This window comes from Apostichopus japonicus, chromosome 18, assembly GCF_037975245.1.
Source record: "Apostichopus japonicus isolate 1M-3 chromosome 18, ASM3797524v1, whole genome shotgun sequence".
NCBI lineage: Eukaryota > Metazoa > Echinodermata > Holothuroidea > Aspidochirotida > Stichopodidae > Apostichopus > Apostichopus japonicus.
The window spans coordinates 12,690,330-12,705,121 of NC_092578.1; the positions used below are offsets into that span (position 1 = coordinate 12,690,330).

General features: G+C 37.4%; 2 protein-coding genes across 7 annotated transcripts in view; one reads left to right on the plus strand and one right to left on the minus strand.

The window, feature by feature from the left end:
* The window catches only part of LOC139958756 (snRNA-activating protein complex subunit 1-like), a 34,265-nt gene extending 27,656 nt beyond the window's left edge, over positions 1-6,609 (plus strand). For all 5 annotated transcript variants that reach the window (XM_071956086.1, XM_071956084.1, XM_071956083.1 and 2 more), the window contains exons 7-11: positions 1,337-1,443; positions 2,213-2,324; positions 3,078-3,276; positions 5,473-5,595; positions 5,825-6,609. In XM_071956086.1, the coding sequence (XP_071812187.1) occupies positions 1,337-1,443; positions 2,213-2,324; positions 3,078-3,276; positions 5,473-5,595; positions 5,825-5,895 (612 nt within the window). In that variant the 3' untranslated portion in view covers positions 5,896-6,609. The remainder of the gene's footprint in view (positions 1-1,336; positions 1,444-2,212; positions 2,325-3,077; positions 3,277-5,472; positions 5,596-5,824) is intronic.
* The window catches only part of LOC139958753 (zinc finger MYND domain-containing protein 11-like), a 36,149-nt gene continuing 27,884 nt past the window's right edge, over positions 6,528-14,792 (minus strand). For both annotated transcript variants that reach the window (XM_071956074.1, XM_071956075.1), the window contains 3 exons: positions 14,048-14,413; positions 13,030-13,215; positions 6,528-12,326 (listed from right to left, as the gene is read on the minus strand). In XM_071956074.1, coding sequence (XP_071812175.1) covers positions 12,204-12,326; positions 13,030-13,215; positions 14,048-14,413 — 675 coding nt within the window. In that variant the 3' untranslated portion in view covers positions 6,528-12,203. The remainder of the gene's footprint in view (positions 12,327-13,029; positions 13,216-14,047; positions 14,414-14,792) is intronic.

Here is a 14,792-nt window from a genome sequence, read left to right on the forward strand (position 1 = left end):
TTACCCTCCCCTTCCCTGCCCCCTTCCCCGCACCCCTCCCCGCCCATTCCCCTTGGACCATCCCTCGCTATGTTAAGGAAACTTTCCTCCGAGCTCATCCCCATTTTGGCAAATAAATCATGCTTTCAATTAACTTGCTCCACCCAGTAATGAACCCTCCAGTTTGCTTCTTGGTATCAGTATTTTATTTCTGTATTTTATTTCAGTATTTTAGTCCAGTATTTTATTTCAGTATTTTATTCCAGTATTTTATTCCAGTATTCAATTCCAGTATTTTTTTCAGCTTAGAGTTTGGAGGTTAGAGGTAGAAACACAATTGTGAAGTCTTTTGCAATCAGTCAACTCGTTTTTCTTTTTCAGGTTCTGCACCACAGCTTAGGAACCAATCGGCTTTTAATTTAATGAACAAGGCGGCTTCTCCCCTCTGTACATATTGCAATATTGAAGAGGAAACTATTGAACATTTATTATGGTCCTGTCATGTTACATGTAGTCTCCTTTTAGATTGCGAACAGAAATTCTTTGAAGACAGTTTATCTGTTCAAAAGAAGATTTTTTTCCGGCAAGCTTGTAGCTGGTTATGACCCCCTGAATGTTTTTATCCTCCATATCAAATACTACATTTTCAATTGTAAGCATAACAATATTAAGCCTGATTGCTATAAGTTCTTCTATAAAATTAAATTTATTCATAACGTTGAAATGTACATTGCTTCTAAGTGAAATTCTACTCGCTCTGCTCATAGAAAATACATGGCGTTTGTTTTTCTCACTCCATTAATGAGCTTTGCGATTCTTGATTTATCCTCTGCCTGTCGTCTACCTAAATATTTTCTGTATTTTGCTTGGGATTTCATATTATTATTGTTTAGACATTCTCTGCTATTTCTATGTGTCTTTGTTTGTTGCTCACAGTGTATGTATAGTAAAATATTTGTGCATTCATGTATGTATGTGTATAGGCCTACAGTATATCTGTAAGTGTGAATGTACTTTTGTGTGCATATCTATGTACTTATGTATGTGTACATCTATTTATATATGGATATATATAAACTTAAAAGAAGAGAGGGAAAAATACTAACTTCGCATAACATTTTTCGCATGATGTTTATAATTCCTTTGTCACATTGAGCTGACATAACAAGTGTAGTTATCAAAATTGTAAATAGAAATGTGTAACGCATACTACTCTTGAAGAAATGAGATGAATTTTTTTTTAATAATTCAAGGATTTTATTTCAGTATTTTATTCCAGTAGTTTATTTCAGTATTTAATTCCACTATTGTATTCACTATTTTATTCCCATATTTTATTTGTTTTATCTTTTATCAGAAACTACATGAAACACATCACAAGTATCAGCTGTTGAAGAGCCAGTTAGGAATATCTGAGAACTTGAATCATGTGACCAGTTCAATGGCGGAGGTGATTGCTCAGAGGTACAGTAATTCAGGCAATAAATGTATTTTTATGAGTATATCAGCACATCTCCTCAATGCCATGTGATTAGGTGAACAGGAAGGATGTCATATCTACAGATGTTTCGACCTAATCAGCCATTACTTTTGCTTTACCGAACGGCTTAGTCCTAACAATACTTTTGTGTGGCTATTTCATAGTCAAGCTATCAATAATACTTTAGTTTATTATTAAATTGTAAAAATGAAAAACATCGGATTTACCAGTATTACCTCCCATTTTTTTCCATAAAAAAAGTGCAAATTATTGTGAATAGTCAGTATTTAAGCTATATTTTATGCATAGATACTGTACATTTTATTATGTTTATTTTATTGTCCTCTGTTGTTGCTATGATATGTTAATAAAACTGCACCTAACACCCACAAAGTATTTCTACATTTGCAATTGACCTTTGTCAAAACAAGGTTAAACTAGATAGAACGTTCTGTATATGTTACACACACAAGCAATATGTTGTAATAGGAGATAGTGTTGTTGCAATGGAGTTCAGGGATTAACTTTTTGGTATTGGTTTTTGTCTTGCTTTCTTACCCTTGGGGCAGGGGAGTGGTGGTTAAAAGGGCAGCGAAATTCTGAAAGCCCTAAAGTTGTTCCTGAAATTTTGCTAAAATCATTCAAATACCTGTTTGCAATTTCCTTTACCTCTCCTCCCCCATGACTTTAATCTTCCCAAATTTAAGTGACTTGGTATATATAAAGAGAATCTTGTCATTTCCAATCTTTCAGGTTTCAAGATATCGATGGTGAAGAAGACAAGAATGGTAACAGCAGCAAACGGAGCAGTCGAAGTGAACGTCTGGCTCAGCTGAAAGCCAAGTCCTTCTCTTTTATGGTTGATGTAAGTTGACGTTTTTTAGGTGGATGTCCCACAGTTCTGGATGCCTGTTGCTTTTAGAACAGTAAAAAGGTCATTTGAGGTCAAGAAAAGTAAAAGTGTTACAAAACTTGTACAACTCAACTGACCTTGAACAAATATCATATTGAAAAGCAGTAATATTCAAAACTAAAAGTATATATGCCTTTTATAATAATATTAATAATAATATTTGATTTTTATAAAGTGCTTTATACCAGTGATAGGTCTCAAAGCGCTTTACAGACGTTGTATTACGGTTATTACCCCTGCGAAAATGATAATCTGTCACAGACACAATTCATCCAAGCAGCTGCAGTTATATCCCGCCGCCCAATGACAAGTTACCTCACAGGTACCCATTTAACCCCTGGGTGGAGAGAGGCAAGTGAGATTAAGCATCTTGCCCAAGGACACAACGTAATGAACTAAGCAGGAATCGAACCAGCAATCCTTGGATCACAAGTCTGACGCCTTAGCCAATTGGTCACAACGTTCTTGTTAACCATTGGGTCAGGTCATTTGAGGAGAGCATTGGTAGACAGTAGTTTGACCGTTATGGTAGACCAATTGACATGGTGGCTAGGTTTCCTTCATGAGCTGCAAGTCGATCCATTGGAACAGCCGGTAACCTGTGGTCAAGGTCTGGTTTTGTGGGACCCCACTGAGTCACAATTAAGAAGTATAATTCATGACTTATGTGAGGAAGTAAATCTTTTCTATCCTTGCATTCACCAGCCAGAGGAACAAGCCGCCTCCCAGCCCTCATCTGCAGACGATGGAGAGAATCCATCCTCTTCAAGAAGTAAAAGCACGGTTTCAGGAACCAGTGGTCGTCGTAGAGCCAAAGTCCCAGTGGATCCAGATAGCAGACCTCTCGTTGACAAACTAATGCCGGTTTTACAGAAGTACAACATATCAGAGTCTGAGGACGATGGTATGTATTTGTAGGAGTCCACATCTTTGTGAAGTTTGGTCCATTTATGGGCACGACTGTTGCAGTAGCAGGTTTGGAGTAGACTTGCGGTATGAGTTCAACAGTACTAGTACAAGTAAAGTTCCCCTTGGTATGAGAACCAATACTAGGATCTAATCATGAGTTTGAGTAGAGTTCCCCTTGGTGTGAGTACCAGTAGAAGGATCTAAGCATGCACTGGTATCTGTACTAGATTTCCAAGATACCCCAAGTACCATTAGGAGTACAAATCCACAATGATGAGTACAGGTAAATGTGCTAGAATACGAGTACAAAGTACAAACTCACTAAACGTTTGATTAGAGGTATGGGGCTCAAATGTGGAGTTTTTGGTTTGGATGATAATCGTAACCTTTGCATTCATGATGGCGTATGCGTTTGTGCATGCGTGTGTGTGTGTGTGCGTTTGTGACGCCCAGCTTGTAAACACAATATCTCAAGAAGGGAAGGTCAGACCATTTTCATATTCAGTGTGTAGAAGTACCACATTGAGTACAAGAAGCCTATTGTTTTTTGTGGAGGTCAAAGGTCATTTGGGGTCACCAGGGGTCAAATTGTGAAAACCTTGTTAACACGATATCTCAAGAAGGAAGGTCAGACCAATTTAATTTTTGATGTGTAGAAGTACCACATTAAGTCGATGAAGCCTATTATTTTTGGTGGAGTTCAAAGGTTATTTGGGGTCACCAGGGTCAAATTGTGAAAACCTTGTAAACATGATATCTCAAGATGGGAAGCATGGGCAGACTTCATATTTGATGTGTAGAAGTACCACATTGAGTACAAAAAGTCTCTTGTTTTTGAAGGAGGGCATTTGGAGTCACCATGGGTCAAATTGTGAAAACCTTGTACTCACGATATCTCAATACTGGAAGCTTGGGCCGACCTCTAATTTAGTGTGTAGAAGTACCACATTGAGTAAAAGAAGCCTATTGTTTTGGTGGAGGATATTTGGGCCATCAGAGGTCAAATCGTGAAGCCCTTGTAAACATGTACACCCTCACTATACATTACGTCAGATTCATGAAGAAAACTGCTCATGTTACATCATCTAAACCACAATGCATTTTTGCATTCGGGTTATGCATCTTTAAGCTTGAAGTGTTGTTTCTCTCACAAAGCTGCTGCTATTGGGTTATGTTTTGTCAGCTACTAATGACTCACATGTCATATGTTTGTACCCTTAGTCAGTATGTGAGATCATTACAACTGAAGTCACATATTACACAATGCTATAAAGTTGGTCAACTATGGCTGACCTGACACTAAATGGATGTCTTGTAGATCACTAAAGATGGTTCCACAGTAGTACTATGGTTGTATTTTCCTCTCCTTCAGATACAGAACTCCTTCTATGCACATCTTGGTTTAATACAAGTCCTTAGGTGTCCTTAAGGTTATCAGGAAGGGTTAAATGTCATCAGTATTGCTCTAAAATATGCTAGAATTAACATTAAATAATGGTCAGCTATTCTCAAACTTCAATAGACATATGGTTCCACTCTCAGTTTCTCCTAATTTAACACTATTCAGCATCTTGATATTTAAAGGGTATGAAGACTCGCGCAAAAAGAAACATCTAATGCCGGTAATCTGACCTAGTTTTGAAAGAGGTGTAACAGAAGTGTTAGACAAGACCATCGATCCCAGAAAATACACACACAGCTTGCTACCGTTGGTAATTAGACACTAGTGTACAGTCAGTACATACAGCTGCGGTCAATACCCACAGCACAGTGTATAAACGATACAGCGATGGACATCTAAGGTCAAGCTAAAGATAACAAGGTATCACGTTTCATTACTGTCTGCATTTTGTAGCGACACAAACAAAATGGCACTTGCAAGCCACAGAAAAGTTAACTTTTTCAGATGGCCGCACGCGGTTTGGGGCGAGTCTTCAATGCCTTTAATGGAGAATCACAATCCTAGAAATGCTGTTTGTATTAAGCCAAATAAGTAGGCAAACCTCTTAACATTTATCGGCTAAATGGTTTGTTTTCTGGTTAGTCCAAAGAAAGAGAGAGAGAGGGGGAGGGGGAACGGTTAAGGAGTTAAGCCATCCCTGGAACCCCCTCCCCTAAAATTACAATTAGTACATCATACTATTTCACAATGCATCTCACAAGTCTTTTAACATTTAATTTTGTATTACAGAGCAAGAGCCTAAAGATCTTCCTGCTGAAAGTCAGAACAAGCTGCCAGAAATAGAAGCAGAGGAAATGCCAAAAAGTAAAGCTGCCAAAGTAAAGAAAACCAGGAAACGTAAGATTGGACAAGGTAAGAATTTAACAAATTGACAATTTAATGTTTAAGGTTTTCAAGTACCTTCAATTTTCAGTGGTTGGGACAGATATGCATCGCAATTAATAAAAAGTATGTTTTTGTGTTTAAATACGTCTCTATTGGGTGAATCATGATTTATGACAAGTAATAATCCATTCTATATGTACCTATTAAAGACAGCCTACAATATAATCTAATTCAAATCATGACTTCTAACTTTCAGCTGGTGATCAAAAGAAAGCATTGCTTTCACCGAAGAGGAAAAGGCAGTCACCAAGGAAAAAGAAGAGATGACCCAGGTCAAAGGTCAACTAGAGGAACATTTTATGAGGTGGACCAGCTGAATGTCAGTAAGGAGTGGAGTACCAACAAACCATATCATGCTGGCTCAATGGACCTTGTAATGGTAGCCTCTTAAGAGGCACTGCAAGGATTGAAGCAGCTTTTTAACTATCCTCAAAATGCTGCAAAGTTATGAATATTCGTCTGGATGGCAGTAGATACCATCTTATTATCAAAGGTGACCAATCTGTTCTGGTCAAGGGTGATACTTTCAGTTCTTTTGGCAAGCTGCACAATTGGACACATTTGGTAGTTTAACAAGTATTACATTATCATGGATAGTTGTTATAAGTTGGACACCCTTTTCACATGTTGTATTCACTACCAGAATTGGGAATATGGATATCTTTGGTAAATGTGTTGATCTGTCTAACAATTAATGAACCCTTGTGGTGGTATCATACTGTGTCCATTACCACTGTGTATGCTTTCAGAAGGAAATTATTATCTACTGAACAGTTTCGTGTTTGCACACTTATGTGGACTTCCTGGTGTATATATATAGTATACGAGTATGTTAGTTGATCTTTTTCCAGGTTTCTTGTTAATTTTCATCTTATTTGAACAAACTACAAACACAGAACTACTTTTGACTCACAATGTATTTTGTACCTGCCTCATAGTTATACACCAGAAAAGAAAGAAACATGTAGAAGGCAAAAAATAGATGATTCTTTGTTTTCCTTTTTAGTACAATATTTACAGAGTGAATGGTAAAGAGATGATCAAACAGGATAATTATGTAAACAATACCGTCTTGCATCGTAGCAATTTAATCATCAAACCTCTCACTAGGCCCACACAACACTGCCACCAAGTGTAAGCAAAAGTTAAAACTTAAAGCTTTAGAGACACCGTGACCCGCCGAAATATTCCCGATATTTAAAAATTCTCAAATTGCAAAAAAAAAAATCCATATCTCAGTTTAAGGAGAATTGACTCTGAAGATGGTATCAAGTTTTAAGTAAAATCATCTTTACAATGAGTGACCATTTTCTTGTTCTTGTATTTAGACATATCTGGTGGCAGTAATGAAGCAGTAACTTAATTAATAAAGGATGACAATAAACAATAGCTTTAGTTTTTCAAATTTGATCCTCCAGTCAATTGATTTTCTCAATGTTTCGTACCTTTTAATGAAGAAAGGACTGCAACCTACTGTAAAGCAGATGGCATGATTGTTTTTACCAGCTTGACCGACTATTACATAAATGAAGATTGCAGTTGAGGCTCTCTCTTGGAGGTTTGTTCACCAAAGAAATTATTACTCAACAAATATTTCCTGATTCCATTGGATTATTAATATTTGTTGCTCAGACAGACACCTTTGTTTCCCCTTCATGTTATTACTAATCATATGCAACAAGCAGATCAGATGTTTTAGACAATTGACATTTCCTCTTCATCGAGTGAAACTACCTTTGAATAGTCAGCGAATAAACAAACATTGTCATGTGACTTGTAACAGAAATTTAATCCGCAACAAACTAACAAAATACAGCTCACAAAATACAGTGGATTTATGGAAGGACATGTTGACTGATACTGACAATTTTCCTGTTCAGTATCCTACTCTCGAAGACAGAGCATCTATAAAAGACTGCATGAATGCCATCATGGCATACTGGAAGTATATATAGTGTCTTAGAATGTTCCTACCTACTTGTGTGGTGCTTCTGAGCAGGGGTAGAGGTGGGGGTAAGGTAGGGGGATTGGCACATCTGCTGACAGTGGGTGTCTATTTGCTCCCAACTGCTTTAATAGAGGCTTTGGTATTAACGTATCATCTTCAAGAAGCAAAGAATGGTATTGAATTGCCACCTACACTGACAAATATATTTAAATGGTCTGTCTCAAATGAATTCATGTGTTTCCCTACAAGCCGAAGCAATGCAGAAATGATCGTACATTAGGAGAAATAGCTTTCCCTGCCTAATTCATGGTTATTTGAAATCTTAGCAGGAGACTTCTTAGCCTTAGCAATGTCATCATTGTTTTCTTTTGGTATGATGGTTATCATATTCAAGTATTGTTTGTCATTATTTTACTGCTACTATCATTTTCATCAGAAGGTGTGGGGGAGGAACAGAATGGTTGATGTGCAACCGCTCTATAAAGGCTATTGTCTAATGGCATTGTTCTTCTATTTTCTTGTACTAGCATCATCATTCAGCAAATCTCAGCAGTAAATTAAAAATTGAGTTAATTAGATACAACAGTACAAGTTAAATTTTGCGCAGGTTATTTGAGCTGGAGAATACCACAGTATCTGCAAACTATTTAGTACACAGGTATTGGCAACATTCTCACCGAAAAAATACAAGCGGGAAATTTCCATGTTTCCAAAATGACTGGCTTTTAATAGGCAAACTGGGAAAACTAAAGAAACTTGCTAGATGGGATGAAAAGTATCGAGAATGTTAAACTGAACACATTAAAGTATTTGGCCAAAAAGAAAATATTGAACTGTACAGGTTACAAAGCGAAGATTTATCATGCTAGATTGGAGATCAAGTCGTGCTCAGTTGTGGAAACGTTTGTGTGAATTAGGAGAACAACTGAAAATAAACAGAACAACTGAATTACTGTAAGACTCAAAAAGAATATTAAAATTACCCTATGTAAGAGAATACCAAAGATTTTTCAATAGAATTCATATGAAACACAACCATGCTCTTCCATTAGTTTACATTGGCAGGGAACAGGTAGTATGCAGTGATCACTGCTAGTATATACTGACATTCTTGATGTAGGCAAGCTACATACTGGTCCATGATTATATCATACACTCATACACGGATGTGTCCAGGATGGGAAATAATTTGGAACATTTCAAACTACTAATAGGGAGCAGAAGTGGGGTAGGGAGGACCTTTATAGGTGGGGGCTAAACAAACCAAAACCAACATAAAATTGAAAAGAAAAGAGAATAATAATAAAAGGTTTACCTGTCTATCAACCTCCATGATTTTTATCCCCTATGATAATAAAATCTAAGTATTTATATTCTTTCCTCCTTCCATTCCCTGCTTTCTTTCATTCAACCATTAACGCTTTCCCAATACTCTTGGTTCTGTACAACGACTGACCACTACGATACTGCCTCGACATAAGGAATAATATCACATAAAAACTTCACCAGAATTTCCAACACCTCGTCCTTCAAAACTGAAACCTTTTTCAAGGTTTTAAGATTGATAATTTTCAGCTACAAACAAACTTTTTCAATTGCATTTAAAAAAATTTTTTTTTTTTACTTTCTTACTTTGCCCATGTAACCTACTAGATAGCAAAAGTATAAATATTTACATCAAATAATGTATACTGATTCTCTCTGGCAATGATCTCATAACAGTACACCATATATCTACTCACTCCCCCACCCATGCCCTCAACAAACACTTTCATCATGCTTTTAAAATCATCTTTTCTCTTTGCATCTCATAAGATCAGATTATAGATATCTGAAGCAGGTTGCATTCTAACCCACATAACTGATCAACTTCAAAAGAATACTCATCTAAAATAGTTAACAATTAGCATCCGTTAATCATAATATGATCACATGACCTTCTCAGAAAATGCCGAAGGTAGCGTACCTCATACATCTATGTCGAAGATACAAATTTACCATCCATTCCAAATATGTCACCAAGTTTGTTGTTCACAGGCTGACAGTCTTAGGTACCACACCCTAATAACGTTAAACAATTGCAGCAAGGGTTAACTTAGTGCAAAGGAGTAGGAAAATCTTTTGTTTTAGTTTGCAAGTGAAATACCTAACAGAAAAGATCCCAATCTCTCATTACTAAATGTAAAATATGGTGACAATAAGGAAGGGATGGGGGTGGGGATGGGGCAAGAAGTAGTAACTCCAAATGCCAATATGTATATTTTATAATTTCACATCTGACCTTATGGGAAGTTATAAAAGGTTTGTACACTACCCTAAGAAAAACAAAACAGAAGACTTGAACAGTGACCCTAGTGAAGAAATAATCCATTATATCAATCTACAGACTGTTCAGAACTTTGTTTGAATAATCAACATCATGAATATTCATCACATCCATCGTGAATATGCAAATCTACATCTGCCAGGTGAGCAACTACCATATAATACAAAGATTATACCCTACAACTATGCAATAGAAAAATCAAACACATCAAAATTCTATGATGCAAGTAACCTGAGATTTTCTTAAACACTTTATGATTTTTAATATTTTATTTCCACTAGCTGGTTGTCTGATCTAAACAATTCTCAAAATGTACACATAAAGAATATTTACATAAATTTATTTACAAACAAGTGACTTTAGGCTAGCCCTAAATCATGATTACTGATACCACTATGGGAGGTGGCAATTGAATCACAGGAATAACTGACTGCGATCACCAACCCCAACCTCTAAAGCATCTATTCATGTTGGTAATTCAAAGTTGAAAAAAGACAGGTCTCCATTCCATTGTAAGTTTTCCTGTCCAGTTATCCAGTAAGCATTCATGCCACTAAAACTATGTTTAAACAACCTCAAAAAATTCTTCAATTAAAAAAGCAGATACCACTGCTTCACCTGGAAGTACAACACATTATTTGTAAGCAAATTTATCTTGGTGTATGTTAATTTGCATATTATTTAAAACTCTGGGCTGAAGGTATACTAAGTACAGCCTTGTGTAAAGATATTTGTATTATAACATGTCCAGTGGCTTCAAATTACAGCAGCATGTTAAACTTGTCAACCAGACTTAACCAGGATCAATTGTCCATAGATAACAGAGTGACAATGATTTCTGTCTCAAAATTTCTACATCTTTCTCTGCGACAGGAATTGGTTCAAAAGTTTATGATGACCGGTTACTCACAGCACTAAGATCCCATTTAAGGGGTTAGCTGAATGTACCATGCTTGCAAGCTTCCACTCACACAAACAAGAATACCACATCTGAAAATTGTAACTAATAAAGGATAGTTTAAAATATAACAAGACCATTTCAGTAATGCAAAGGGAGGGAGGGGGGGGGGGGGGCTGAAACAAGGCTAACTAAATCTCTCAAGTTTCATAATCACCTGTGTTCGTGGCTAACACAGTTTCAATAAATGCACTCTTCCCCTGAATAATGTTAACCATGAACTAATAATAATGTAAACAAATCATAAACAGCAAAATAACACCAAAACAGTAAGCAAATATTAAAAGAAAAATTTTGGGCTTCAAAGAACTTGTGATAGGCCTCAATTAACCATCAAGCTGTTCATTGGGGCTGATTGTTGTGACCCCTTTCCTTAATACCTGACTTTCAACCGGTATCCTTTTTCATCAACAAAGATAGCAGACAAGTTTAGAAGCTTCAACAACCCAATACCTTGACACGGTAACTATTCCTATTCTCCAACTAATGACTAGACCGACTGAAATATCTAATTTTGTCAGGTTTTCATCAATTGCTAAGGTATACACAACTATTAATTCCATTGATGCAGTATTTTCAATTACTATTGTCTTTGCTCCAACATATACATAACCTTGGAATTAAGATTGTACAACAAAATCAAATCAAAATGTTAAAAATTTTCAAATTGTAAAGAATTAAAACTGTAACAATGAAAATATTTTGCAAAGGTCACATAATTCATGAAAAGATCCCTCTGGTTTACAGCTCTTGACGTAGAACTGTGGTGCGTGGACACACATACACACATGTATAACTGGTGCGTCCACATGTGTAACTGAATTATCCATATGCGCATGGCTGCCATGGAAACATATATATATATATATAGATATATATTTCTTTACCACTACTACACTGCCCAGTTTACCAGAAGCAGAGCATAACTTGGAATTCTGTTGTCTGGGCAGGGGGAGGGGGTGGGGTTGTAGGATGCATTGAAGGGGGGTTGGTAGGAGGACGTAAACTTTATTGTGTACTGGCAGGTCATTGCAGCTATAATTTACCGACAGAATTACAAATGGGCTATTTTCTTCGAAGAGCAAAAGGAAATGTCTCCCTCTCTCAACCCCCCTCCCTTTCATCCAAAGATCACTAATCTGACTCTGGTAACATGGTGTCAACACACTTTCTAAAGTACTGTACTAGCTATTTCTCACACACCTTTACCAATAAACAAAAAGACTAAAGCAATGCAACGGTGCAGTCAATCGTTCCCCTTATAGTTTGACTGGAGGTCTTCGGAGGAGGAGACCGAGCTCATCTCGATGATGTTCCAATGTATTAACACGCTATGCATCTTCTTATCGCCGCCTCCTACAGAGCCGTTTGTGTTCTTTGTGCCAGTGTATCTGTTGGCATGAAATACTGCAGTAGGACGTGTTCCAGCAGCAATGATACATGGCTTCTTGCTCGCAGTTGATACACTGTTGAAAGAAGAAGATTCGATAGAGAAAACTGTGGTTACGAACAACGATGACAATGAGGGCGGTCAACTTCTTCTCTACATGAGACTTTACCCAAATGTCTCTTCTTGGCTTTAGATATTTTTCAATGGTAACTATGGTAACACTGAACGTAAAGTATAGTTTGACGTGTAACCTACCCAATGTCTCCTCTTTGGGTTCAAGGTAATTCAACGGTTACTAAGGTACAATAACATTAAACTCTGGTCGACATGTGACCTAGCCAATGTCTCCTCTTTGGGTTCAAGGTAATTCAACGGTTACTAAGGTGACAATAACATTATAAAGTCTGGTCGACATGTGACCTAGCCAATGTCTCCTCTTGGTTTTTGCATGTACGCCTATGGTAACCACGACAACACTGCAAGTTAAGAACCCTTTCTACATATAGCCTATGGTAACCACGACAACACTGCAACTTAAGGACCCTTTCTACATATAGCCTATGGTAACCACGACAACACTGCAACTTAAGGACCCTTTCTACATATAGCCTATGGTAACCACGACAACACTGCAACTTAAGGACCCTTTCTACATATAGCCTATGGTAACCACGACAACACTGCACCTTAAGGACCTCTCTACATATAGTCATACCACATTGTAAACCATTTACCACCTGTGTCAACAGGTCAACTTCTTTATACTGTATGTAACATACCCACTGTCTCTTCTTGGTTTGAGATATGTCTTCTTTGTGTTTCTCTTTCAGTTGGTTCATCTCCTTGGTGTGTTCTTCCACCAATTTTTCTCTTTCTTCTTTCCTGGCCTCCGTTATAGATTCCTCGTTCTGGGCCACACTCTCTGCTTCTGTCTCCGACTGTTCTGTTTCCCACTTCTTTTGAGCCTAAAGTTGATGAAGATATGTACAAACAGACTTTAAAATATTATACAACGGTAAAGGTAAAGAAGACAAGCAATATTCACAGAATGGAAGCTTTAAAACCTACGAAGGGAAGTGCGGAGGGAGACAATTAAAATTACTCAGACTTTTAAGTGTATTTACGATCCTCAAGGACCTCCCGGTTGTAATATTAATGTGTTTCTTAAAATTAAGTTTACTGTCAAGGCTAACTACTAGGAAAACAGACTCTTTTCTGGGGGTAATGTTCGTGCTAGAAAGTTTGATGTTGAAGTCCTCAGTCAAGTCATTAGAGTAATGATACTTTAAGATTGCAAACTTAGATATTTTCTTTTGCACTGCCAATTTTTGTAAGCATCTACCGATATTTGTTGTCTCCCTGGCCCGCCGTCCTGCATGAAATCCTGGATCCCCCACTGCATGTAAAGTGAGTAGTGCATCTAGTGCATGCTACTGCATTGAAGTTGCTTGGTCCTTCCTATCATATAATATTCATAACACAACCAGCTGCTTCACAGCCGCTGATCTTACCAAGCTGACAGCTTCGGCCACTGCCTCACTGCATGTAAAGTGAGTAGTGCATCTAGTGCATGCTACTGCAATAAGGTTGCTAGGTCCTTCCTATCATATAATATTCATAACACAACCAGCTGCTTCACAGCGACTGATCTTACCAAGCTGACAGCTTCGGCCACTGCCTCACTGCATGTAAAGTGAGTAGTGGATCTAGTGCATGCTACTGCAATAAGGTTGCTAGGTCCTTCCTATCATATAATATTCATAACACAACCAGCTGCTTCACAGCGACTGATCTTACCGTGCTGACAGCTTCGGCCACTGCCGCCTCTACTCTGCTCTGAATCTCCTTCTCCTGGTGCGCTTTATAGTCGGCCAACTTCTTTCGATACTTTGCCTCTAAGTCGTCCTCGTCTGAATGGCTGTTCTTTCGTTTCCTGGTCTTCTCTTTCCCTTCGCCTCTCTCTTCCTTGTGACTGCTTCCACTTCCGCTACTACTCTTATGATGTTTATGTTTCTCCGGATGCGGTTTCTTGGGCAACTCTTTGGGCTCTTTCCTCTCTGGTTCTTCATCCCCGGGGTTTACGTCCGAGTCCTGAGAGATTGGCGATTCTTGACTTTGGTCCGTATCGGGTGCAGGGGCTTCCTTGCTTGCCTTCTTCTTACTCTGTTCATTGAAGGAATAACATGAAGAGCATTCTGTTTCCATAGCAATATAAATCACTTAACTTTGTTTATATTAGATACTGCTCATCATGGCCCTAACAGTTTTCAATATTTACATACACAGATATATATATGTATATATATACACATATATATATATATATACACATATATATGTATGTATACTATATATAAGTAAATAAGTTCATCATCAAGAATTTGGCTTAATTAACTTAGTATCCTAAAATTTTATCAAACTTACAAAGTGTTGGTCCAATTATGAACACAATTAATCAAAACTAACACATCTTGTTAGATGTTTTCAAATATTCAAAATTAGTCATTGAGTAAATAAACGTTACAATGGATTTGAACGCTTC